This window comes from Aquila chrysaetos, chromosome 2, assembly GCF_900496995.4.
Source record: "Aquila chrysaetos chrysaetos chromosome 2, bAquChr1.4, whole genome shotgun sequence".
Lineage (NCBI taxonomy): Eukaryota > Metazoa > Chordata > Aves > Accipitriformes > Accipitridae > Aquila > Aquila chrysaetos.
Genome location: NC_044005.1, coordinates 70,498,249 through 70,525,539, shown reverse-complemented (window position 1 = coordinate 70,525,539; position 27,291 = coordinate 70,498,249). Strand labels below are relative to the sequence as shown.

At 36.6% G+C, this 27,291-nt stretch overlaps 1 protein-coding gene across 2 annotated transcripts in view; it reads right to left on the bottom strand.

Annotated features, from left to right (window-relative positions):
• Positions 1–27,291, bottom strand: part of RNGTT (RNA guanylyltransferase and 5'-phosphatase) — a 188,769-nt gene that overhangs the window by 147,280 nt on the left and 14,198 nt on the right. For both annotated transcript variants that reach the window (XM_030001580.1, XM_030001588.2), the window contains exons 3-8: positions 26,207–26,310; positions 25,988–26,076; positions 22,867–22,942; positions 19,419–19,668; positions 12,658–12,767; positions 11,715–11,816 (exon numbers count right to left, since the gene is read on the bottom strand). In XM_030001580.1, the coding sequence (XP_029857440.1) occupies positions 11,715–11,816; positions 12,658–12,767; positions 19,419–19,668; positions 22,867–22,942; positions 25,988–26,076; positions 26,207–26,310 (731 nt within the window). The remainder of the gene's footprint in view (positions 1–11,714; positions 11,817–12,657; positions 12,768–19,418; positions 19,669–22,866; positions 22,943–25,987; positions 26,077–26,206; positions 26,311–27,291) is intronic.

The window sequence follows — 27,291 nt, the reverse complement described above, 5'->3', positions numbered from 1 at the left end:
TCATTTGCTCCCCTTGACAACCGAAGGTCGAGAAGATTTTTTTGTGACTGTTATGACCCTGAAAATCATCAAAAGTGATGCAGTGAATCTGCAGATGACCACATTTACTACAGAAATCCTCAGAATGCCCCAAACTACAGTAACGAACAATACAAGTTTCGATATCCAAAAGGTACCAAGACACAGGCAGGAAGAGAGAGATACAACCACACTTCCCCACTTTACAAGGTTCTAAATTAACTGTCAGCTGAGAAAGCTAATATAGCAGCTACTTTTTAGAGGTCAGTGAGAGCACAGAAATGCATCTGCAGTCAAAAAAACCCAGCAGATAAACAATTAGGTCACATAACTAACAGGATGGTGCATAATACAGAAATAATGTTGCATCATTATACAACTTATTGGTATTCCTTCACCTGGGATACTATGTGCACCAGTATTAACAGGGAAGTCAGTTTTTGAATAAAGAAGATAACAGTAATACTATGGAACATGGAAAAATGCATAAGTGTGGAAACTGGTATAATTTCTCCTAATAAAGTATCATAGTTTAGACTGAGTTTGAACTTTAGTTTTTCCTGTTTTATTAATCAAGGATAAAGATGTCTTTAATTAATTTAACAGATGGCAAATTCAAAGCCCATGTAAAACTACATTTTCTATCTAAAGTATTATTAGACTGTGAAACTCCACAACAGAGCCGGTAAAACCTAGAATTTAGCAAGGTTAAAAAAGACTATCCAGTTACAATGTTTTTCTTGACTGCCTTCCAGGCTTTTAATTAAGTTAGAGTGGTGTGGGGGCTTTGTTTCTTTATTTCGAAAAGGATATTAAACCTTATTGGTTAAATTTAAAGTTGTCTTGTTATCATTATTTGACCTACAACAAAGGGTAAATTAATCTACAACTACTATATATTGAAGAGTTCTTATAGTGCATTATGACGAATCTGGTGTAAAACAAAAGAAGAATTGTTAACTAGCTAGAAAAGATGTGACCCAGTAACAGAATCTGTATACTAACAGATTTATTTTAAATACTAGATTCTCTTTGTTTCACCCAAATTTTAATGATGCTAAGTGGTCAAGTACATATCAAAGTACATTTCTACATTAGAGGAAGGAACACTATTGGAAAACAACTGTACAGTATAATGTTCTGATTACTTTTTTAAAAAGCTACAAGATTAATGGAACAAATTATATCTCAAGGTTGACTGAACTACTGAATTCTCTCATAACTTTTTATTATTATTATTATTATTGCAGATATTGAGCTTCAAGCTTGCTTGAACTTGTTTGACTCCACCCCTCCTCCACAAAATTTAGTCTGAAAATATCTTGGAGATTTAGAGGGAAATTCATGCCTGAAGCAATGGGCTCAAAAAAAAAAAAAAAAAAAAAAATTGCACAGCAGCAGTTACACAACGGTATAAGAAAGAAAAACGAATGAATTTAGCATCAGATGACAAGCAGTTACATTCCTTCTTTCCCCAAGCAAGAGAACCATAACATCTCTCATGGAGGCCCATAACGTGGCAGTCAAAAAAAGAGTACTACAGCTTTGAAAAAGGAGGTTCCTTTAACTTTGAACTGATTTATGCTGTATGCTGGGTCAGTTCTGTCTACACCACAGGCACAAGCCATGGAAGAGCACAACTGCCATTTGTGCTCACAGATTAGAAGATCAGCTCCAAGGGAAAGGGCTGCCCTAGATATTTCTATAGTTAAACTTTACAAACTGAATATCATTCTTCCCTGAATAAGCTTAAGCCATTACACTTCATGGATGTGCCTGTAATCGCCCCAAGAGAACCCGCAGCACAGGACGTGCTGTTCCACTATTAAAAGTGGTCTGGGAGAAAGGAAAATAAATAAATAAACCAGTAAACACTGATAGCTGTTGCTTGAACATCAGGTACACACGCAGGAACACCATTTATCTTGATCTAATTAGAACATTTTAGGACTACAGTTGAATACTCTAAGATTAGTATTCATAGCACAAGCTACATAATAAGCATTTTAATGCATTAACTATTTATAAACAAACAAAAGACCTTGCTTAGAAGACAATCTGTCCAAATATTCAAATAGTTATATATGAATAATCAGTTAAGTAGTACTTTTCAAAGAGCTCAAAATTGTGACCATAAAACTTCATGAGCTGTCAAAAGGCTTCAGAACTGCGGAGCATCAAGCCTGCTACTTCACAAAATATACTTTCTGTATGGTATCACATCAGCAGTGCTCCTTAACTACTTAAGAAAGGGACACAAAAACAACAGCTTCCTTCTACCACTTATTTTCAGAGTCTTGACACTGTTGCAGGCACATAGAAATGAGAAACCACAACCTAGAGTAAGAATGCCTTCTTTGGCCGTTCGAGTCAATTTGGATCCAGACTGGGATGACATGTTCTGTCACACCTATTTATTCATTCCTCTACATTGATTCAATGATTTAAAAAACAGACTTCAGGAGATGGAGAAGCAGCAAAGTGATACAGATGTGCCTTAGTATAAATAAATAACCCACCACCACCCCACCCCAAACAAGCCACTCCAAACACAGCATTAAGATAAAAACCAATTTCAACCTAGCCCAACAGCTGTGAAACTAACAGACTTGTTCTATAATATACATCTCTACTTTAAATAATACTGCCTTGTGGGAACTTCTTAGGAGTAACAATATTTATACCCACTAGTTCCAGATATTAGTCTAATACCTTATGACACTCTGTGCTGCCCCGTTTGACCTACAGTCTCTCAATCAAGAGAGACCTCTCCTGGTTCATAATCAATATAGTTAAACAGAACCGATGAGTTATCTGGTGACACCCATGAGTCTGGCTATCAAAACCTGACAACTCCTTTTCTGCTGTCAGAGTCAGTCTGCTAGCCAAAGTCTAGGCATGCTCTCATTCCCTGTACAATAGGTAAAAAAGGAGAAAAGGACAACATGCCCTTTGATGACATGTCAACAGGTGAAGATGATGAGGCCACCTTGTGCTAAAGCTTCTTCACCCTGAGCTAGAATGTCTTTACCTTCAGACAGGGGACACACTAAACATGCTGAAAGTGCCCTTAATCCTACCTCAACTTATCAAAGTTTTATTCTTGTACTCTCAAATAAAATCTCAAGTAAGCATACAATATTCATAGGTAATGCTGTGGGAAACAGGCTGATATCAGTCTTGCAATCCTAAATTTATTGCCCAACACAACTATAAAGGGATAATTATTAAGATGCAAAGTGAGCAAAGACTCACATCTCAGCTACTAACTCCCCAACTTTCTAGTCTCAAAACACATCGTTCCTGCCTCCCCATCCCATCTTCTCTTCCCCTCCTACCTAAACACACAAAATAAAACCATGAATTAGGCATCTGCTTTTTCAGAAAATTAAGAGGAATGCTACTTAGAGTGCCTAACATCTATGAATTGCTCTTTTCAATAATCATTAGAAAGGCAGTTTATACATTATAATCCAGAATCGTGTATGTGACCTTTATATACTTTTGCAGAAGCTTGACATTACGTTATCATTACACACTTAAAAGCTAAACTGCAGGTTCCTAACAACTGATGAGTATTGTAGTCTATAAAAGCTATTTATAGCTTTTAATCTTGACTGGAACGGGGGAAAAGCTTTATTACAACCATTTCAATAACTTTCACAACTTCAATTTCCAGCCAAAATATATGCTATCTCCAATTAAGTATATTATTCAAAATAAAATCAGGGAAATAAATCCCACATGGAGTCCAGACTCATCCTAAACCAAGGTTCTTCCAGCTGTAGAACTACAGAACTAGTTTAAAAATGGGCAAGCTTGTTTTCTCCTAAAGAACTAGTTAAAATAATTACAAAGAAGGAACACAAGGGACTATGCCATGTAAACAAAAACTGCATTTCCCTTCCCAAGGCCTTAAAAATGTAGCATGCAATAAAACAGTGCAGCATTAGGAACAGGGGAGTAGCAACAGTCACTTTACCCTTTCAATTAAGGTTTTTGTTCCAAATCTTCCTTTTAAATACCATCCCATTTTGACAGTTTCATGGGAATAATAGAAAAACTCTTACAACTATTACTTTCGGATATTCAATGAAAATAATAACAGATGTCTGAAGAGTAGTTGTCCCCGACACACGAACAATGTGTAATTAGCACTCAACAGTTGAGGCTTTCCCTATTGTTGATAGTTACATAAGCACATGATTTGAATACAGCTCATTTAACTTGGAATCAAACCACTTGAATTAAGCCCAGTTGTTCACAAAACCTGTCACTCCTATAAAAAAAATCCATTTGGTCCTGAAAAGTCTGTTTGGTACATGTCCAAACTCCTGAATATTTCTGCCCTTTAAAATTTCAGACCATAGAAACATGCCCCAACCACAGAAGAAGAGATACACAGCATTACCAAGCAATGGTGCAAAACTGATAAATATTTAAGTCTATTCCTTAAGATAAGTGGGAAGAGGAGGAAGGGAAAGGAAAGGAAGGTGTGGTTTAAAAGTGCCCAGATGATTTTCCTGTCCATTCTTCAGCCCATCCTATCATTAGGAGGCAAATGCTCCTTCCTGACCCCAAGACCATAAACATATATAACCTTAAACATGACTAAATGGCAAGACACTTGAAACACAATATATAATAATTCACTTATTCACTAGCCATCTAGGGTCAGAAAGTAAGGTGCCCAGAAAGGGGGCATTCACACCTTGAGAAAAGCTCTTTACTCACAAATGCTTTCCAGTGATTGACAGGCCAAAACCTTCCTGTTAGCACCATTTCCAAAGCCATCTGTCAAATCTCAACATCCTACATTTTTGTCTCCCTCCTCTAAATTAGGAAACAATCCACTAACAATTGTGTAAACCTCCACTTCAGGCATTTTCCACTACTGGACATAAAATTCCACATCCATGAGAATCTGGTCATGTCATTTGTACCAATCTGAAAATTAATCTATGGCTTCTTTCTCATTCCCAACAGAGTCTGCTACAAGTTCAACTCCACATTAATATCTTTGCTCCCAGGAGACAATCTTTCCATTCTCTAGATCTGCTTTCATGACAAGCTAGTCTCTTGTTCTTAATAATGAGTTCTCAAATGCATAGATTTGCTTTTTAATTGGATTAGCACTACCCTCCAATCTTCTCTGTCCTCCTTCATTCTCATTATTATCCCAACTTTCTCTCTAACCTCCTCCTGTCTCTCAGGTATAATAGTTTTTCCATGAACCCATTCAACTGTCTCTTCTTTAATCCTTTGCAGACAGGCTACCTTTTTTCTTCCTTGCCACCTGATTTTGGGCTAGTTTCTTTTACCTCTTAATTTCTAAAACAAAAAATCTGTTTCTCAGTTTTCTCCATTTTTTAGAGCTGTTCTTTAGCAATGATCACCTTGTCACAAGTTACTCTTGTCACAAATGACTTTTAGATAACTTTTCGTATTAGGAATCTGCAATTTCTCAGTTATGCATGTAAGCTTCATCTCATCATGTAAACGATCAAAGAATAGGGAAAGGAAAAAGTATTTAGCCATGCAAATTCAGGAAGAAACTTTTACCTCATCTTCATCACATTTTAACAACATGCATGAAAAGTTATCTTAAAACACACCCAGTAGACTTCCTTCAAGTAATGGTCACAAATAAGTTTCTGAAGAGGCTGCAACTGCCAGTAATTTTAAAATTCTCTTCAATTTGTACAAAAAGCTAAAGTAAAGAAACCTGGGAAGCTATCGTAAGTTTGATAATATAGTAACGTACATGCTTTGGATGAATCAACATTATTTGATTCATAAACACAATCCAAAAAATTTGGCCACCAGTTTTATCATACAGTTAAATGTAGCTTTACTATTTTTATTTTGTATTATGTTACTAACAAAGTGAGAATTATTTAGGCAACCAGCCTTTTTTCTAAAATGTAATTTGCTAATCATTAAAAAAAAAACCCTAACTTCATAGATGTTCCTAGCTATTTTGTTACGAACACCTTTTAGATAATTAGCAGCAATTCTCAAAGAGCTACTTTACATTCTGTATCTATTTGTTAGCATTTAGATATCTGCAAGCCATCAAATTTGCATGAATATTTTTCAAATATAATAGCCTTTGGCAAGAACTACCTGTTCTGCATTTTTGTAAATAGCTGCCTTACCGTAATTGAACAGCCATAGTATTATGATCATATTTATTATTTTTTACTAAAATTGCATGTGTACAGATGTGAAAAATAAAAAGGTACTCATACAAATGTAGGAAAATAACTTACGCTCCTTAATAGCTTGCATTTGGTTCAGGTCACATTTTACCATTATAAAACCTAGTCCTGTTTGACTGTATTAATTTGAATTATTCCACAGACATTTTAAAGCTTTTTATTATTCTTAGTGGTAATAGTCTTTTTCTCAAAACTGGTGTCTCATTACTTTACCAACCCTACTCCTGTCTGAACATTCAGCTCCGCTCATTAGAACAAACATCTGCTACAAACAGTATTAATGAGATACATATCAAGGGATACAGCAAGCCGCTAACCACCTGGGTTAATCACTTTACAGTACAAAGTTGATAACACAGAGTCATACAGTATGCCTTGAACATACTGTTACAATTAGCTTACTCAGATAGCAACTACTATTTCAGAAACACAGCACTACAAAATTGGATACATTTGTAAAGCAGTACATACCTTGTAGCTACTGTTAACATACAACGTATATTTCATCTCAACAAAGCCAAAAGGCATGATTTTAGTAGTGAGAAATTTGCCCTTTGGACTTCCGTGCCTTATGAATAGATTAGCATTAAAATTATTTTTAAGACACCAGAGGTTTGACAACTGTTCCAATAAATATCCACAATAGAATTCACACCAAAGCAGTAAGAATAGCTGCAGAATTCAGTGATACATTTTTTTTGTAATAATAATTTAAAGCAATATGATTTTAGAGGTGTTCTTCCCCCCAAATGGAGTGAATTGCATCTAATATTTACGTACACACAAATAGCTGGCACAAAGGAAAAATTTTTCCAAAGGGAGCCAATGCTAAGTGAGCCTCAAAGCTCTTTTAATTTAAAGTTCATTTGTGTAAACCTGAAATGCAAACGTACACATCTTTACACATAGGCATTTATAAACAGGAGGGGAGAAGTATTTGTTCACACTGCATTTCCCTTTGGAGCAAACATTCTCCAGAAGGAAAGCTGGAGAGAGAACAAGAAGGTGTGCCTTGATGATGCTCATGGAACAAGGGCTCTGGAAACCAGGCACAGAACAAGCAAGACCATGGTGTAGGCACAAACTCTGCGAATCAGGACAGAGTAAGCAAGGATAATTCAAAAGATTTTGACCTCGGAGCTCCAAGAGAATGGAGAAGGATGAATTTTGACCCAAAGCAGACTCAGAACCCACGTATTTGCAGAAGTAAGATACTACTCCAGTAAATTTTCCCAAAGCATTTTATAGAATCACTGTCAAATAATTTAACTAATCAATTTCACATTATTTAGTCAAGATGATAAATAATGTTCTGTCATTTAGGGAAATACTTTCTTTTTTTTGAAGTTACAGGTAGAAAAATATAACAACACTAAGAAAGCAAGAAAACATGCACTGTTCTACCACTGAAAAACAAACAAACAAACAAACAAAACCCCACCAACAACACAGCTCTTAAACCAGAAGAGTGAAAATTCAGCTCCAGTTAAAATCTAGGAGTAGCAAATGCCTTTGGAGAAAAGTAAAAGTCCTCAATGAAATTACTGATGCTACATGTCAGTTAAGACAATCTACAAATAAAGGCTTCAGCCATGGAACCTCTAGAGAACTGCTGCTGCAGGAATAAAATGCAGGTATTTAACAATGGTGAAATTTAAGAAGTTTGGCTAAGTTGAGCAAATACTGCTATTAACTGAGATAAGAGTATTTTATTTAAGTGAGAAAGTATAATATAAAGTTATTAGTTAAGCATCTGCTTTTCTGTAAGTCTGATTGGGTCGATGAAACAGCAGTACTTTTTTAAGCAAAGAGAGAGAACAAAACAAAAAAAAACCAAATGCATGCAAGCCAAGTAATATTTGTAATAGGCAAACCCTAGACTGCTGCATCTAAACCACACTTCAGAGATATCTGATGACAGGGGTTTCATCTCCAGATAAAGTAAACAGGGGACCCACAAATGGATCTCCATTAACTGATGTCTTAATATTATATTCAGGAAGGTCATGCCTGTCAACACAAGCATTCAGAATAATTAATGAAAATTTGTTTAATTGCATATGGAGTCCGGATCATTGGAGAACAACAAAATAATTAGAAGCATATCCAATGTAAAAACTGCCATAGTCATTTTTCATTGTTGATTAGGGTAGCTATCATGCACAGTGTCTAAATATCCAAATGATAGCTCAGGTTTTCATCTTTAATCTCTCTTTCACAACATTCCTTCAGCCAAATTTCATTAACACTGGATCTTTGTAGCACCATTTTCTTCCCTGAATATACCTATCAGTCTGCGTATCTCCATAATCAACTACAAGTTATTATGTTTTGAGAAAATTTAAGAGAACTGTTTAGTTCCCTCAGTTTTATTCTTATCCTTTCTGTTTTGTCACCATTCTAGAACTCTAAAAACACAGGATAGGATGTCAAAAATACTGAAAATTCCTACAAGAAATTACATGTGCACTTTAATTTCTTTCACTAAAGGCAGTCTTCCATGTGCACTACTATTTTCTATGTAATTATTCTAGTATTCAGAATGTATGCATCCTGTGCATTTGAGTAAGAAAATAAGAAAATTCCATAAGACTTCAATTTTCCAAATGGGTAACATAAGATATGACAAAGAAAGACTCTTCATATTGAGAATACAAACAAAAAAAGAAATGTGGAAAAATAGCTTATAACCCTATGGAATAGCACTAATTGTAATTTTACAGCATCTTAGTATTTGTTCTAAGACATACCAATCTGTACTAGCTAATGACCCACAGTTTTGAACAGATTATTCTTCAGCAGCGACGCACACTAGGGACACTGCAGATGAAGCAATTTTTTCCTTTAATATCAAATGGCCTTCTGTAAAGAAATTATTTTAATAACAGGATTACTTTCTGCTATTACTATTTCTTGAAGCAATAGGCTTAAATTATATGAAAACATTTCCATAAACTGCCTTTAATACATACTAAAATAGTAGTGTAAACCAATCCCTAAAACAAAGGCTTCCTCAAGGACTAAGCTGTGAAAAAAGGCAAGGATTACCAGTATCTGAGCTGCACAGGACATTAATACTTTGTAGACATATTTTCATAGTTATACAAGTCAAGTCCATGGGCAATATATCTGGAATGTGGATTAAAGGCCCAATAAATGCAAAGGCTCCCATCTGGCTCTCTGCATGGTCAGTTTAGGTTGGCTGAGTTTACGTGTTTAGGCTCGGCAGCTTTTGAGTGTGCTGTACTGCTCTGAGAATAAGCCTGGATCTCCCAACACCATGTTTCTGTAACCTTGCACCCTGAGAACGCCTGCATCGCATTACCCAAGTGCTTGTGCATACAGCCAGCCAATGTTAATAAGCCAAATATTCCCACCCATTTCTTAATGCTTGGATGCCATACTGAGTGCAAGCTTACTTTCTTTTCACACCATGCCCTGCCCGAGCTAGTAAACCCTTGAAGTACAAACTCCACAGATGAGAGACACCTGAACGTTTTTTGTTTTTTGTTTGGTTTTTTTTTTTAATAGGAGTCAGCTTAGTTCTGGCTGAATTGTGCTGAATCCTGACTGACTCCATGTGGAGCCACTTGGTAATTCTCATAAGACACCCAATTCCCCACCTTTTCCAGGCTTTTCATTATCTAGGATACTCCCTTCTATTACTAAAGATAACAAACCTAACAAAATAAAGAATGCCAGGCAAACTTTAGAAGACAGTCTACACTGCTTGTTTATTTAGTATCACAACTTTGTTATCGCAGCACATGGAAGGGAGAATTCTTTCCATTGCACTACTACTAAAACAAAACTTCTTTTGCCCATATCTATACACAAAACCAGTATTTTAACTTCTCCAGTCTGAAAACAAGAATTCTTACCTCCTGTTTTTGAAAGCGTACATTTCATCCACACAACTGATGCACTCTTTCACTAGTCTAAAGCACCATGCACTAATGAGCATAACACTCCTCCTCTTATCACGTGTACATTCATTGTAATTGCACTTTTTCTGATCAAGTTAAAGCAGGTTAAAAATCTATTCATTTGCTCTAAGTGAATAAAAACTAAAGTCATTCCACTTAGCACAGATTACAATTGCTTAAATACTACTGTATGTAAAGAACATCTTTTAGAAATAAAAATCAAGCTATTGAAATGAATGTGTCAGTTTAAATTCTTCCTGTTACTGAGACACTATTGACTATGATGTAAGAAATTACATTATTAATTACCTCAAGATAGTGCCCACAACAAAACGGAAGATTGTGATCTGAATGCTGTGAGTAGTATAGGTTAAAACCATTTCCACTAATATCTGGGATTCTTGATTTTAGTTTTGAAACCAGAAATACTGAAGACAAACAGAAGGTTACAGTATCAATCCCCATTGATGATGACTTTAAAACCTCAAAAAAATGGTTGTAATTTCACAAATGTTCCAACCTATTAAAAATATTCAGTCCTATGAAAACAAGTATGATTTTGGAGGTTTGGAATTTTACTCAGGAAAGATTTGTTTGCATGAAGAGCCACAGTACCTCTTTGCAAGAGTACAAGGAAATGGGGCACCTAACATTTAGGGGTTTATTTCAATGTGAATAGCAAATACTTTCTATACCTCATCCTAGCTGCTGGGTGTAGAGGCAAGAGACCCTGTGTGACATGGCTTTTTCATACAAGACAAAGCAATGAAAGGATACCCGATGATACCAGATGCACATCTTTAGACAACTGAGTTTCATGGAGTTGAGACTGATCTATAACCAGTTACGATCAGAGAAAAAAAAGTGTTTTGCCACTCTCTATTTGATGATGTATGGCATTTCCCCTACTTTGAAATGCTAGCATGAGAATACTGGAGAAATAAAATACAAGGATGCATTTCAAACCAGAAATAACAACACTGAAGAGGTTCAACACATCAATCCAACCAGGTTGTAGTCTGTTAGAAAAAAAAGTCACCCCTGCAATGAACGTGAGAGAACTGGTGAGGGAAGATGAAACTATTGACTCTTTGGCTGATCAGAACTACAAGCTTGAACAAAGGATCACAGTACGAATAAAAAAAAACCTATGAAATTTCCAATACTAGCCAGCTTCTGAAGGATCAAGTAGAAGTTTTAATTTAGCTTTTATAAACAAATTCTTTAGCTTAACAAACTCTTACTGTTATCTAAGATTATTCTAAGACCTTGGTGGCAAGTCTTGGCTGAGAGACAGGCAAGGGTTATGGAGAAGAATAAAAGTACATGCATTTAACAGTCAGTCTGCAAGAACAGCTGCTAAAAAGAAACTTGGCCACGAACTTCAGCAAATGTTGGGTAACTAGGCAGCAAAAAAATTAATCTCTGGAGTCAGTTTTGTTGTTAGAACATGCTTTGTCCTTTGTACAAGTGAATTCACTTTCCTGAGAAAATACAAACCATCTACCCAATTTACTGTGTGTTTCTTTTTCATTTAAAATGAACTTACCGAGTGCCGTCTGCTTTCCAGCTAACTTTGTATGGCTTCTGCTCCAAAAATTTAATATTTTGCTTGTCCATGGAAACAGGCTGTGCTCCAGGGAATCCAGACCTAAAAAAAAAAAAAAAACCAAAAAAAACCCGAACCATGTTTATTAATGTTCTGCAATAGTCACACAAGGCAATGCATTTTTTACATTAGACTGAAGTCACATGTTGTACCAGACTTGCTACAAGCTTAACTTTGAGTTAGAACATCTTCTCCAATAAGGTATTTTGCAAGAGGAATCAAATGCCTATCTGATAAGAAGAAGGGTATTTGTTTATGACAAAACACTAAATTATGTGGAACTTCAAATTTTTAACTTTGGAGGAAGAAATATTTGAATTCAAAATTACAAGCACTAGAAGAACTATAAGCATCAGCAAGTTAGGAAGCACTGTGAGCAACTCCCTGGATCATGAGCTTTGGAAAGGAGGAGTTCAGAATCTGAGACATTAAAATCAATGTTCTCATTAACATTGGACACAAATCCAAGTTGGCTATAACAACAAGTATTATACCTCAATACTGAAGTGTCATAGCAACAGTATAAATAAGTCTATGGCTTAAGCAAGCACTAAATTTTACACAAATACCTGGACTAGACTACATCTGGAATTTGAACAGCAACAACTCATCTGAAAACATTTTGTTATCTCAATGGAAAAGCAGTTCTAGAATCTTATTTCTTAATATCAACAGTTGGTCATTCCGTTTCATAGTACAATGCAAGATCCCCATCTGCTTCACTTTCGAGTGTTTTTGAGGCTTGCTTTTTTTTTTTAAACAATTAATCCAAAAATAGTCACCTTTTTTCATTTTTATAATGAGTTGTTTCCTTCTGCAAAACTAGAAACATAACACTTACTTCTAGACAGTATAAATAAACAACTTCTAAATGTTCTCATACCCTTCCCATCCACAGAACTGCTGACATTTTTGCTGTATTCCTCCTAACTTTGGTTGTGTTGTCACCTGGGTCACACATTTAACTGTTATTCCTTCCAAGAAAATTGCACCCTAAATAAAAAAAAAAATTAAAAATTAGCATTTAAGCCCTCATAAAAGCAGATCAGAACATGACAATACAAGATTAAGTCTGGTTTTACAACTTGACCCTCAAGAGCAATACTAGCTTAAATATTCCTTAAAGATTTACCCCCAAATACCAAGATACATCAGCTCAGCTTTGTCAGCAAACTCACCGATGAGCCATATTATGAACCCAGGAACTGAAATGAGTTATTTATGGGGGAAAAAATAAAAAGAAAAAAAATAAAAAAAAATTTTAAAAGGAGGTGAATGGTAAGGGTTAGGCACTGTTTAGCTAGTACTCTCAAGAAAATTCCCACGTCAAGCTACAGCATCAGTTTGAGTCATTATTTTTCATTTGTAACTAAAATGTTTTTATTTAAAAAGAAAGTACATCAGTATCAAGTATTTAATAGTAAATTGGTCACATATGGAATTTGCAGGGATCAAATTAATCATCCTTAGTACACAAAATATTATATAATAATAAGGAATTGTAAGACATCTATTTGTGAATGAGAATCTGAACCTAAACAGTATTGTAAGCCTGGAGCAAATCACTGTGCATTAAAGGTCACAAAACTCTTTGTGACACCATTTTTAAGTATGCCAAAAAGTATGGCCTCAAAGTAAGTAAACTGGAAACTAAGGGCAAAATTGACCTATGAAATGTTAAATAAAAATTTTAATACATATATAGTATTTCTAGACAATTCCGTGCTTTCCTTGATTCATGGAAAGTAAGAGCTGTTCACTAACAGTAGAGATCTAACGTGTGAGATAAACAAGTAGCTTGGTAATTAGTGAACTAAAGTCACTAGGAAACATCTTTAGACACAAGCTTTTTGGTGGGATTTTTTTTTTTTTTTTAAACAAAAATCTCAGCAGATGAAGACATCAAGTCCTACTTTTCTCCCTCCAAATCTTTGAGATGCATGTTTTCTATTAAATATGTTAATTTTATCAGACCTAGATGGTAATTCCAGTACAAGAAGGTCAATTACATGGATCTCACCTCCACCTAGGTGATCTACCATGTTATATGTCTCAAAACTTAAACTTACACTGCAGGGAAAACAATCGAAAGAATGAACGTACTTATGCAGCAGCAGACTGCAAGGGTTCTCAGTTGATCTAGGACAAACTTCTTAACAAAAGAGAAAACACAAACAGCTGGTTTGTAACAAAATATTTGTGTAAAAATATACTTGCATAATTTTATTCTCAATCTAAAACAGTTTACTAAAGTGGAGGTGCTATCCTGAATGCTACAGAAAAGCCTGTAGAGATCAGTAAACCCATACCAAAAATAAAACTCTAAAATAACTTGTATATTCCAGAAAAAATTTGATGTCAAGTGGAATAAAAACAAATTCTGCACAACAGAACACATTAAAGCCATCAGGTCTACAAAGCTACATAATTAAAGATTTCTACAGAGATCCCAAATTGACCAGACTTATTTCAACAGCATCTCAAATAATTTCTCAATGCAGACTAAGAAGATCAAAGCATGAAGTTTCACCTGTCGAGCTATGAATCCTGCAAATGAAGATAAAAGTGTTTCATATCTGTTCTCTAAAATGCTTGAAACTTGCCTTAACAAATCTAGCTGCATACTACTGATGAAAGGAGCCTTTTCGCTCCCTTCCCTTTCCACACACCATGGCACTCAACTGTTCTACTCTCAAGCAAGTCTAGGAACTAAGTTGGCAAAAATAACATCATAAATTAGTAATTTTCTGCCAAATTAGCATCCTAAACTAGCTCACCATAGGATAAGTCAGCACTAGTGCCAGCACAAGGGAAGCAGAAGGAACACAAGGAGTGCAGGGAAAGCAGGACTGCAGTTTTCAGTACAGCCTGCATTTAGTTAAGACTGGCTCAGTTGCATCACCAAATCGTATGCTGAGAACAGTACATCCTAAAGAAATACACTAGTTCATAACCTTAATTACCTCAAGCTCCACAGACTTTTGGTGCAGCACTTATCCTATATTACCTATGTGAGCACCAGCAGGTGCAACAGCACACAGGTGACTGGGCAAGGGAGGCAGACAGCTACACATGCCTGGCCAGCATGTTGTCTGAATACCGAGTAAGTGGTTAAGAGCACCACGAAATAAAGGAAAATGGTTTTGCCTTGCTTCTCAGGATAATGGCAGAGTGTGATGGCAGTACAACTGCTAAGATTAAAGCAAAACGCAGGCAACAGGAAAGATTTTCCAGAAAAGAAAGTCATAAACATTAATTTGGTGCCTGCCATTTGAAAGTGTCTCTTGCGGATTTTCTGCCTCAAGTATACTCACTAGCTAAGGCACAGCACTATGAAAACAAGGCGACTCACTTGGGCATCCATGCTTGGCTAACTCAACGGTCCAAGTTTCATGAGGACATTTCCTTGGATAAGGCGGCAAAACTGAGCCAGATCCATGCACTTTCTACACCATTGTTGAGCTAACAACCCCACCATGGAAACAGGACACTAGAGAACACAGTGCTGAGATGCCGGAGCACTCAGCTCAGCAGGAGCACCTCAGGTCCTCAGCGCTGCTACTAAGGCAAGAATTAGAAGCCCTAATGGCTCCAAGGTAACTACATGCACTTAGTATCTACACTCTGCACAATCTTCACACCACCTGTACTAATCAAGCTCTCCCCACCTGCCACCGTATCCCTCCCCCCCATCACTTCGGCTGAAGGAGAAGCGGCAATGTGTATTATCTTGTGTTGGTTCAGATCCTAAACACCATCTGGAGGAGTCGGTGAGTGGGAACAGCCCCAAACACACACCTCCCTGACCCTAGCGGCTATCACCAGGCCTGGGCGATAGCCATCTTCAGCTACTCAGACTTGACTGAGTGCCAATATGCTCAAAGACTGCCTTCCAGAGGACAAGAAACATTCCAAAATGTGTCAGGAAGAGAGAGAGTCCGCATCTTCTAAAAGAGAGGAAGGGAAAGCCAGGGAGTTACACTGATCAGCTTAGATTTAATACCTAGATATATACAGGACCAAATCACAAGAACTGCCTCTAGGCATGTACAAGCAAAAAAGATACAACAAAATCATACTGACTGTCACTCAGTAACAACGGTGTTCAACTAATCATTTGGATTTGGTGATGAAACAGGCTTCACAGAATTGGGAAAAGCAGGAAATATCACATTTTTCGATGCTGGCTTTTGTCTTGGCTTGTCTTTTGTTTGCTTGTCTTGTTCTCACAGATGAACTCAGAAAACATGGGGCAGATGTAACTTCTACAAAACAGAAGAGCGACCTGTTTCAAAACCAGGTCCAGAGGAGTTAGTGTTTCACTAACAAAATGGAAGAATATATTGAGCAGGATCTGCGGGGTCTGGTTTAGCTATAAGAGAATTAATTTATTTTCCCTAAATTTCCTATTAGCATATTCTTATTTTGGTGACATCTGTGAATTTAGTAACAGGGATACAAACTGTGATGTAGAATTCAGTGTTACCCTTAAAATTAAGAATGGGCTGGAAAAAATACTGTGCAATTCAGTATAAAAAAAGTTCTACACTTAATAAGGAATAAGCAATTATACAAACACACACTGGTAGATAATTAGAGGAAAAGATACGGAGGCAGCAAGAGACCAAAAGCTGAATTAGTATTATTCTGTCTTGTAAAACTCAATTATATTGAGATATATAAACAGAAGTATTAGCCTTAAGACATGTGAAATTAACTCCTCCCTATTAAGCACTAGGATGGCCTCAGCTAGAGGCTTGTGTTCCAGTACAGGCACCACAGTCTCAGAAAAACATGAGTCAACATGACAGAATACAAAGAATGACAAGAATTGTCAGAAGTATAGAAAATATGGACTACAGGGAAAAAGTGAACAAATTGGCATTTAATGTGGAGAAAGAGAAAGCTAAAACGAAATGACACCTGTATTCAAGTACATAAAATGCTGCTGCGAAATCAGAAAATATCTTTTTCTTGTATCCATCAAGACGCCCATGGGCAGAACAATAAGTACAGGAGTTAGGCAGAAAAACACAAAGTCACTAATATTTGGAATCAATGTACTCTGATAGTTAAATAATGAGTATTATCCTCGCTAACAATGTCAACCATGAGGTTTAATGGTTTCCCTCTGTCTCGCAGATGACCACAAGACACTTGCACTCAAAAATCACAGAGAAAAATCATAAACAGCTAGCATCTCTTCCAGACTGTTTGAGATGTAACCATCCATTTTAGAAGCACTACATGTTACACCCTGTAATGCCTGTGAAATATGCAGCTTACATGGGACTAAAACAGATGGCATTCCTTAATAAACAGTAAAAGATCCAACTGACCCATGAAAAGTTTGAAGGTTCTGGCTCAGAATTATAACTTTTTGTCCTATTTGCAAAATCAAGTATTTCTTTCCTGAAGATTTTTTTTCCTGAATTGAGATTCTAAGTGTCAATTAATAATGTTGCTTCGATGCTACAATCATTATGGCATGCACTGACAAAGTCAAAACATGTTTGGATTTCCTGTGTAGCATCTGAGAGTACAGCAAACAGATTTGCTGTTACCTGTCAACTACATTTGGGTGATGACAAAGAAAACTGTAATGGCATTATGTTCTAACGGTTCCCACAGTTTCTGTGGTGTAGAAAAGAAAGGCTGTCAAGACTTTTTGACATCAAAATGCAGAAGTTTTAGTGAAAGGTGTTGCAGTGAAGTTTCTCACATCCAAGATAGAATTTCTGAAATGGACAGCAAGCTAACTTCACTTCACAGGCTAGCTTGGCAGTTGCTTCTGACTATTCATTACCCTAGCAAGATGCCTAGGAGCCATCTCCTCCTCTACCCCTAAACTTTTCTTCTGTCCCCAAAAAGATTTGGATCAAAATGAAAACGTTTCAGAACACCACCAGCACCACTGCCACCTCTAGTTTGATACTGTCTACACCTAGGTGTTTAGAGAAAGAGTCAAATTAGAAGGCTGAAAACAACTGCTGCAGGAAATCAACGTAATGCTGAAAATTTAGCCCTTTAGACAGTAAAATAAGAAAATCTGAGCAAGAGGTATTTACCTGATAATCATTCCCCCTGTAGATGGCATATTTACAAGGAATCACAAATAGATTGTATCCATCTCTACTGAGTTAAGAAGCAGTCCAATCTGCCAGCCAAGAATCATGGTAAAGAATTCTCCCCGTTCCTCCTCTTCATGTCAAAGAATGTTCCTCCAGAGCTGCAAAACTGAATTATACGAATATGCATATTAACTAGATGATTCTTTCTTTCATAAATTCTTTAACTCATAATTAACTTTTAGTTATTAATATGCTTATTCGTATAATTTAGCTTCCAGCTTTCAAAAAACCTATGGTGGCAGATAAGAAAAAGCCTGGGAAGCCAGTATCATGATACCTGTTAAACAGAGCAGTTTAGTTTTATACTTGCTGAAAAAAGGGTGTCATTGGACCTCACCATCACACCACATTTGCTAATGCATCAAAAGGCAAGTCAAAAAAACCAGTTTTGAGGTTCCAGCCCAAATAAATTTTTTAGCTATCAATGTTGTACTGCAAGGCTAATGGAGGTAGTGGTCATAACCCTGAATATATTTTTACTATGGATTTTTACAGTGTGGGCAATTTTTTATTCCAGCTGATGGGCTATTTGAAAGTTTTCGAAGTTCATCTTGCTGCTTTGGACTAGATTTTGCATTCCTTTGAGGCTAACTTCTTCCATCTGTAAACCACATTGAGCCGCTGCAGTAACAACAAAATACATTTTTGCAGCATATTTCATATGAGGATTTCCAAGTATTTGCAAACAAACACACCTCAGCACACAAGTAAAATAATTCAGTATTATGCAAAAAGAACTGAATCTATTTTTGCACTCAGCAACATTCTCCCTTACTTTATCTACAAATAAAAAAAAAAGAGTCAGGAATTTGGAGAGAACTGAGCCATTAGTCTTCAGATGATAGAAGTATATTCTTTGTACTTGAGTATTAGTTCTGTACTATGGTAACTACAGTAACTTATTTCATCAGAATTATGCAGATGTATGTCAAAATAATCACAATAAGTGATCAGCCATTTTTCTTAACATTATACAGTTAAAACAGCTTTGAACAAAATACAACTTCAAAGCTGTCTTGGAATTTTTAAGCTTCTATTGCTTTTTGTAATTCAATTCTCAACCCTCCAAAATTTCCAAAATTAAGAATATTTACCAAAATGAGCACTGAATTTTTTTAATTCTGAATTTCATCCACATGGCTACAAAAAAAAAAAAAAGTAAAAATTGTTTACACACACCCCCTATAACGTTTCAGCTCTAAAGACAGAGTGAATATTAAAGAGCACTTTACTATCTCAACCCAAAAAAAAAAAAAGTTAATTAGAAAAAATTTAAGTCATTTTTACAACTGGAATAGTTGAGCTGTTGAATGTTAAAGTTCAAGGTTCATATAGGAAACATAAGAAAGCTTCCAAAGAATCTACCAGTTTTTCCTGGTTAGAGACAATACTACCAGTCCTCACTTGCAAGAGCACTGACACTTCTATAGCAGGTATTATGTAGTAACTGATGACTATGAGTTTATGAAATTAAGTTTAGCAATTAGAATATTAAGTTCTTAATCAAAAATACCAGTTTTAGGCGTTCTTTTCTTCTCTTGCCAAAGGAAGAGCTTGATGATCCAGGTTCTGATTCTTGGCCTCCTGTTTTACCATTATCATCGTCCTCCTCTTCATCATCATCAAAGCACCATTCTGGTAGCTCAGGTGGTGACGGTGCGTCATCTTCATCTCCGTAACGACGAAATAATTCCTTCAGATAGTCACCTTTATAAATACCTGGTGGTCTAGCCTGAGCAAAAGTAGCCACAGCAGCCTCAATACTGTCAAATAAAAATTCAGAATTACTCTGGATGCTTAATTTACATGTTTTAGTCATATTGTACCTTACCAAACATAAGATTTATTGGGACTGAGAATTAAAACAAATTCCAAACTGGTAATTACAAAAACATTAATTATATTTGAAACATCATGCTTAGCTCAGCCTGGCAACAGTTGCTCTTGCACAAGACTGTGCATAATTATGTAGGTACTGCGTACGTTCTCAGAAGTAACTGCAGCTTGCACAGCTTCATCTCTTTATTGTAGCTAATAGTGGTCTGCTGGTCACCTAAGTAAAACTTTATTATTGCTACAGAAAAGGAATGGCTGACATGTAGGTAAGTACTTAAAGACTGAATTAAGACAAAAAAGACCAAAGAAAAAGATGAACAAACTTAATGAAGAAAAATGCAAGTGTTGAAATTCAAATATGGCTACGTTTTTCCCCTAAGAATTATCTTTCCTTTCACTGGAGGTTTTGCCATCACAGTGGGGAAAAAGCATTCTAATCTTTTGAAATTACTTCTCTTTCCAGAAGTTTCTCATAAAAAACTGTAATTCAGAAGCCTTTTACTATGCAGCTAACACTTAATCTTAAGTGCTTTATTAAAGTGGAGATTGGATCACAAAAAAATTAGAAACCAAAACTAACAGTCATGCACCTTTACTAGCCAACTGGAAAGCACTCCAAGATATACAACAGCGAGCACAGCACAAGGGTTTTATTGTCGCTGTTTTCATAGATCCTATGAAAATGATGAACAGAAATTTTTCTGTTAATAATTCTGTCTTCAATTTATCATGACTGTGTGGAGCAGTAATGCTCCATGCACCAACATTTAGAAATCTTGCTATGCAAAAGAGAGGAGAAATCACAAAAGGTATGTATCCCTGTTAGGCTTCTTGACAAGCACTTACCTTAAAGCTGGAACAAAAGCACATATTACATGCTGCGAAAAGAATTTTTTTCAGATAAGAAAATAGCCTGCCACTGGAACAAGTAAAACATATAGCTAAAATGGAAAAAAGGATTTAAATACAAAAGGCATTTTTTTGTCTGATCTGTACATTATGGGAAGGAGCCTGAGAACATTATGAGGCACATTTCCCAGAATAGACAGAAACACTTCCTAAGAACCAGTAAGTTTGGTTCTCTCTTCTGATCTTTGGTAAGAGAAGAAAACAAAGCATTTTCCAGAGTGAGACTATGAGATGGTCAGTCATCAGATCTCAGAAATGACAGTTTAAGAATCTGAGTTATTTGGAAGGAACTTTCTTCCCCATTCTGTTTTCTAAGACTCCTAATTTCTTCCTCACAAGACATTTTTTATTTTGGTATCTTTCTTAAATTGTTTCACATCTTCTGTAATCAATGCCAGTGAAAGGACAAAACAAACCAAAAGGGATGGGGCCTGAAAGACACTCAAATTTGTCTCTGATGATATTAGAAGAACTCTATACTATTCTGGAATAGATGGCAATGAAAACCAGGAGAGGCAGCACAGACTTCAAGCACAGAAATCTAGCTGAAAGAAAACATATTTTGCAAGTTCTAGAAACATAGCAGTCTTTGAGAAAAATTAGTTGTGAAAAAGCGAGTCAAGTAAGGTTTCTGATCACTAGCTGGAGAGCTTTTAGTCTGGATGACCTTTCTTTAAACTAACTATAAAATACATCTCAGTGTTCAAAATACATCAGCAGCACTCCTATATCATATGCTTAAGGAATAAATATGGATGGATTTTTCCATCAGGAAAATCTTATTTTCTCATCAGCAAACAACAGTGCCTTATTTTAAGGAATGATACAGCAAATTGGATTTATCTTGATACAATGCTTAGCATTAACTAGCACCTTGCCAAAATTCATTCTTTAGCTGTGGACATTTTTCCCTACCAGGTGATATCTGGGTGTTCTGTTAAAAAATCTGACAGAGATGAACAAACTTGATAAAATTAACTACCTGAATGAAGAAAAAAAAAAAAAAAAAAAAACATGGTTGTTAAGTTTTAAGGCTTTTCCCACAGAGGTTTGAAAATAAAGAGACGCTGCATAAAAGCAGGAGATTCAAATAAGATTCAAGTGTATTTCCTCTTCAGAACAAAGGACCAATTCTGAGTCTAATTATTGCATGCTGCTTTTAAATTGTTAGATTAAAAGCATACAAATTTGCTATTTCATAGGAACAACTAGAATCATACTATAAAGATATTTGTATCCATGTCTACTTCCTATACTCAGCTAAGATTCTGCCAAGACTCAGCCACCCACTACTAATGGTGTTCTGTCTCCATTACGCCAATGTCTTTATTCCAGGTTTACTAACAGACTACTATGACCTAGTTCTTTGCAAACAGTTTGCACATACATGCTAAGCACCAAATAACTGTTACATCCAGCCATAAGAAAATCCTGCAACAGGAGTAGAATTTTCTTCACTTACAGGACCATAAAAGAAATATCATCAGAATGCTAAAGGGGCTTGTTAAGAAACATGCCTTGCACGGGACCCCATCAGCAAGGAAATAGTGTTTTGTGAACACTACCAAACATGCAAAAGTCGTGCCCACCAGCATGGTACAGGCAATTTTTTTTGTACACTAACGTTATTTGAAAAAGATCACTACTCTTTATGAAGGCACCAGCATTTTTAAATCACAAAAAACCCAGTGAGTCTGTATAGAAGCATGCTGTAGACTTTAGTCAAACAACAAGTTGGAAACAAGGACTTTGTCTCCCCTCAACCCTTCAGAAGCAAGTATGTCACTCTGCTTTGCTCTAGCTAATCTCTTCAGAACTCAAAAAAAAAAACAAAACAGAAAAAGCCTACATGCAAGCCTACATGAAAAAGATGAAAAAGTAAGGGAAATAAACCTTTCAGGCATCTCTGAACTCCACATTCTTACTCAAAATGTGGGCCATGTCACGGGGAAGGGACACAGTACAATACATACACTCCTAAAAGCCCACACACAGCAGGTACAGCTGACTTCTGGAAAGCTTGACTGAAACAGGCTAAGCTACCAAGGGATGATATGAATAATGTTAATATTGGTTGTTTGGTCAAGAGTAGTAGGCAGTTTTAAAATAACAAACAGTGAATACATTAGGATAGCTGTCAGGACCATGAGTGAAACATACTGAAGAGGCCTTTGGTCACTCTCCACAAATCCCTAGGTATTAACATTCAAAGTTACCTCCAGTCCAACTTCTCGACCAAAAAGGCACAGATCAGAAATCCAGTTCTATTGAAACCATGTGTGCAATGGACACCTAGACAAGACAAGAAAAGGCCATCATCATTTCCAAGTAGTTTTAACAAACATGTTTTAGTTTCACATGTGTGCGTTTGGATCCTTCTACCTTCATCATCAATATTAAAGAGTCATCTCCCTTCCCATCAAGGCAGCCCAGGTCACATAAGGCACATAAGCCTAAAAAGCAATTTATTACATTATTTCTGCAAATTATTAGCAACAAGAGTACAGAATGCTTGAGTTCATCCCAACTCAAGAGCACTAACTTAATGCAACTGACATAATGGCTAATACAGATAAGATACAAAGCATTTTTTTATGACTGCTCAAATGCTTATCAGGAGACAATACAATCAATTTCAATAATCGTACTTTTAGCGGATTTAGCAAGCATTACATTCATTTCACACCATCAGGCATAAAAATCATATCCAGATTACCTTACCACAAACTTGAAAGTGGTGTCAATAGACCACAATTCTATTTCAAATTTGCTGTTACCATGCTAAGACCAGACATTAATTTGGGGAAAAAAAAAAAAACAAAAACAAAAACCAACAAACTACGAAAAGAAAACTAAATAACAGTGTAATGACCTTGAATTACTTATCTTTTCAATGTAAGAAAAAAAGAATTAAGTCTTCAGCCTCTATTTTACTGATTTCATCCCCAGTGAAAGGAGGGGAAGAGTCAAATGCATTGGAACTTTTTTCTCTCAAGGCAACAGCACCATCTAGTGATAAACAAACCAGTCTGAAAATTTGTGCTATTAAAAATGTCATGGATTCAGGCAGGATGTTGCCTCATCCTCATACTGCATTTTAAATTATAAATCTCCAAGTATTAAAGTTTCCACTAACACCAAACACAATAAAGCTTATTATTAACATATTTTTCAGTTGTGACCATAGAATGACAGAATCGTTTAGGCTGGAAAAGACCTTTAAAATCACCAAGTCCAACCGCTAACCTAGCACTGCCAAGTCCACCACTAAACCATGTCCCTAAGCACCACATCTACACGTCTTTTAAATACCTCCAGGGATGGTGACTCCACCACTTCCCTGGGCAGCCTGTTCCAATGCTTGACAGCCCTTTCGGTGAAGAAATTTTTCCTAATATCCAATCTAAACCTCCCCTGGCACAACTTGAGGCCTTTTCCTCTTGTCCTATCGCTTGCTACTTGGGAGAAGAGACCGACCCCCACCTCGCTACAACCCCCTTTCAGGCAGTTGTAGGGAGCGATGAGGTCTCCCCTCAGCCTCCTTTTCTCCAGGCCAAACCGCCCCAGTTCCTCAGCCGCTCCTCACAGGAGCTGTGCTCCAGGCCCCTCACCAGCTCGGGTGCCCTTCTCTGGACACGCTCCAGCACCTCAGTGTCTTTCCTGCAGTGAGGGGCCCAAAACCGAACACGGGACTCGAGGTGCGGCCTCACCGGTGCCCAGTGCAGGGGACGATCCCTGCCCTGCTCCTGCTGGCCACACCATTTCTGACACAGGCCGGGATGCCGTTGGCCCCCTTGGCCGCCTGGGCACACCGCTGGCTCACATTCAGCCGGCTGTCGACCAGCACCCCCAGGTCCTTTTCCATCCACTCCTCCCCCAGCCTGCAGCGCCGCGTGGGGTTGTTGTGACCCAAGGGCAGGACCCGGCACCTGACACCATGAAGCAAGTCACTTAAGCTTTTACTGATTTCCTTACTTCTCTACCATAATTAGTAAACTAAGTTTAGCAACAATTCACTTGATGCTTTTTCAGACAAAACGTGAATATCTATCTTTTTTTCTATATGCTCCCCTACACTACAAGTATTTTATATTTTTTTACTGGAGATCCAAAAAATGCCTACAAAGAGTAGACTTTGATACTTCTGATAAAAACCAGAAACTTTATATGGGTAAACAAAAATATGTATCAACTGTATCAGGGTTGGCCGCCCCACCAAGCTTCCATTCTTAATAAAGCAAGGCAAAAACTACCACGAATTTCTTAGATTCATCCATTCTAACCTTTTAATAATATTAAAAACTGTGTAACTTGCATCAAATGAAATTAATTTTAGCTTCCTTACAGAATTTGTTCCCAGCAGTCATTTATCCTTTGTTTTCTGCTTAAGAAAATTTTTGCTTTTTGTTTCCTTAAGGTTGGCAGGCATACTCCAGTCCTTCAAGTTGCAAAACTAGTTTCCATCCTATATTGTTCTAGCTGAATAGAAAATTTTGTTCACTTATTCACATTTCAGTCTCTTTTCATATCTAATCTTGACATTGGAAATGAAATTGCACACAATCGTTATTGATAAGTCCTGCAGCTGTTACTGCTACCAAGAAGGTTAAGTCAATAATTTTATACACAAGACAAAGATAAGAAGCATTTCAGCAATGAGACCAACAGCTTGGACGGGAAAGATCACACAGGGTGCAGTACTATCACTGCCGCAGACTGCTTTCACTTTCGATAAAAACATCCTCCACACCAGTCCCTCTGATGCTCTGTCAGAGGAAACGAGTGTCCAGAACCAGAAACAACTTTTCAGCAATTCATGGAAGTGAAATGGAAAATCTCAATATTTCTCTTTTACTATGAAAGCCTAAACCTGTGGTCAACACATTATTTTCTTCCTGACTCCTTCTCATTGGCTTTTTTTTTCCCCATAGAGGTGAAACAATCTAGATAATGGAAGAACATTCCAAAATTCATGGAAGTCAAAAAGTGACTCAACACTAAAATGGCATTTTAAAAGATGAAATACCAGTTAAATGGGTCTGCTATTTATAGGGTATCACCATGCTATCCATGCACCATATAAATTGCTGACCATAACAATATTTCAGGTTCTGAAATAGTGTTGGTGGACCAAGTGGAGGAACTGCAAGAGGAGAGTGAAAAATGAGGAACTGCTAAATAAGAGTGAGTGGGATCAGTCATCAACAATACTGAGAAAATTCCTTTGCTTAGATTTTTACGAATAAGAGGCTGCAGTTATGAGTAAATATGAAATAAATTAACAGTAAAAACTAATGATAGATATAAGATGGATATAATGGATATAAGAAGACATACCTATAAGCTCTGAGGGGTTCTTATCACTGAAGTGTTCACATACACGGATAAATGTTTCTGTATTCTCAGGTGTAGGGCACTCACCATGCCTGAAAAACACAAGAACACACAGATTAGGAGACAGCTAGGAGAAAGGGAAGAGATAAAGAAAAAGATTAATTACTTCAGTGTGATCTTTCAAATTAAAAGCTAAATATTAAAAAAGTGCAGACAACTTACCCTTTACACTGGAGTTTTATATATTTAATCCCCTCTTTCTCTATATCATTCCTGTCATAGAATCTAGTGGTGTTGGTCAAGTCTACCAGCAAACCCATTTTAACCTAATTAAAAAAAAAAAAAAAAGTAAACATATATATGGTTCAAATATCAGTGCATAAACACTCAATGGCTAATAATATCCAAATTAAAAGCAATCTACAGTTGCAAGTTCAAAAATTCTTAAATATTGCATTTGTTCACAAAAATCTATATTTTACCACCATCACAGTCATCTGTGTTTCTCTGTGAAAGCTGGTGTCTGATTAGCACTAGCCATCAATTCAAAAAACTTCAGTTTGTTCCCATCAATGTTTCTAAATAGGAAAGATCTGCTAACAGCAGGAAAGTATCTGATAAAGAATTATTTTAACATGTTAAAAGACAAATAAGGTAAAATCAGGTGCTCTTACGCTTTATGTAGAACAATATTAAACACTGGCACAGCGGAAGTACCATAAGAAAAATTAACTACTGAGACTTATATGTAAGTATACTCTCAGAAAAAATAACTCAATTTACCCATCCATTAGAATGCAAACCAAATGAACACATTTCCAAATTTAAACCAAAATTCCTTTAAATTCTCAGAAACATTTTATTCAAAGCTAGTAAGTGAAACAACTTGAAATCTTCAAAGATGCTGTCAGTAATAAGCTGGCAGTGTCAACCACTCAGATGTTAGGATGTACCTAATTCAGGCTGCCTTGCCCACTCTACCCTAACACGTCCCCTTGTGCAGGAACTTACTTTTTTAGTCTTTGATTTTTATAGCTGTAAAATAGGTCTTTTAAAGCAGCCTTGTGGAAGTTACTGTTTTTAAAAAGCAAGATGGAAAGCAGAAATACCACTAGGTGGCATCCAACACAGAGAACATCAGCTAAGTGCATCCTGCTGATCCTTGGTCTAAACAAAATTTCCACCAACCATAAACCTCCCAGTATTACTGTGCAAAACCAGCTCACTAACACACCTGTGTACTGAAGGTATTCCTGGTTTCCTGCCTTATAAGTGCAAGTAATTGCTTTTGGTCAAAATGCTCAATG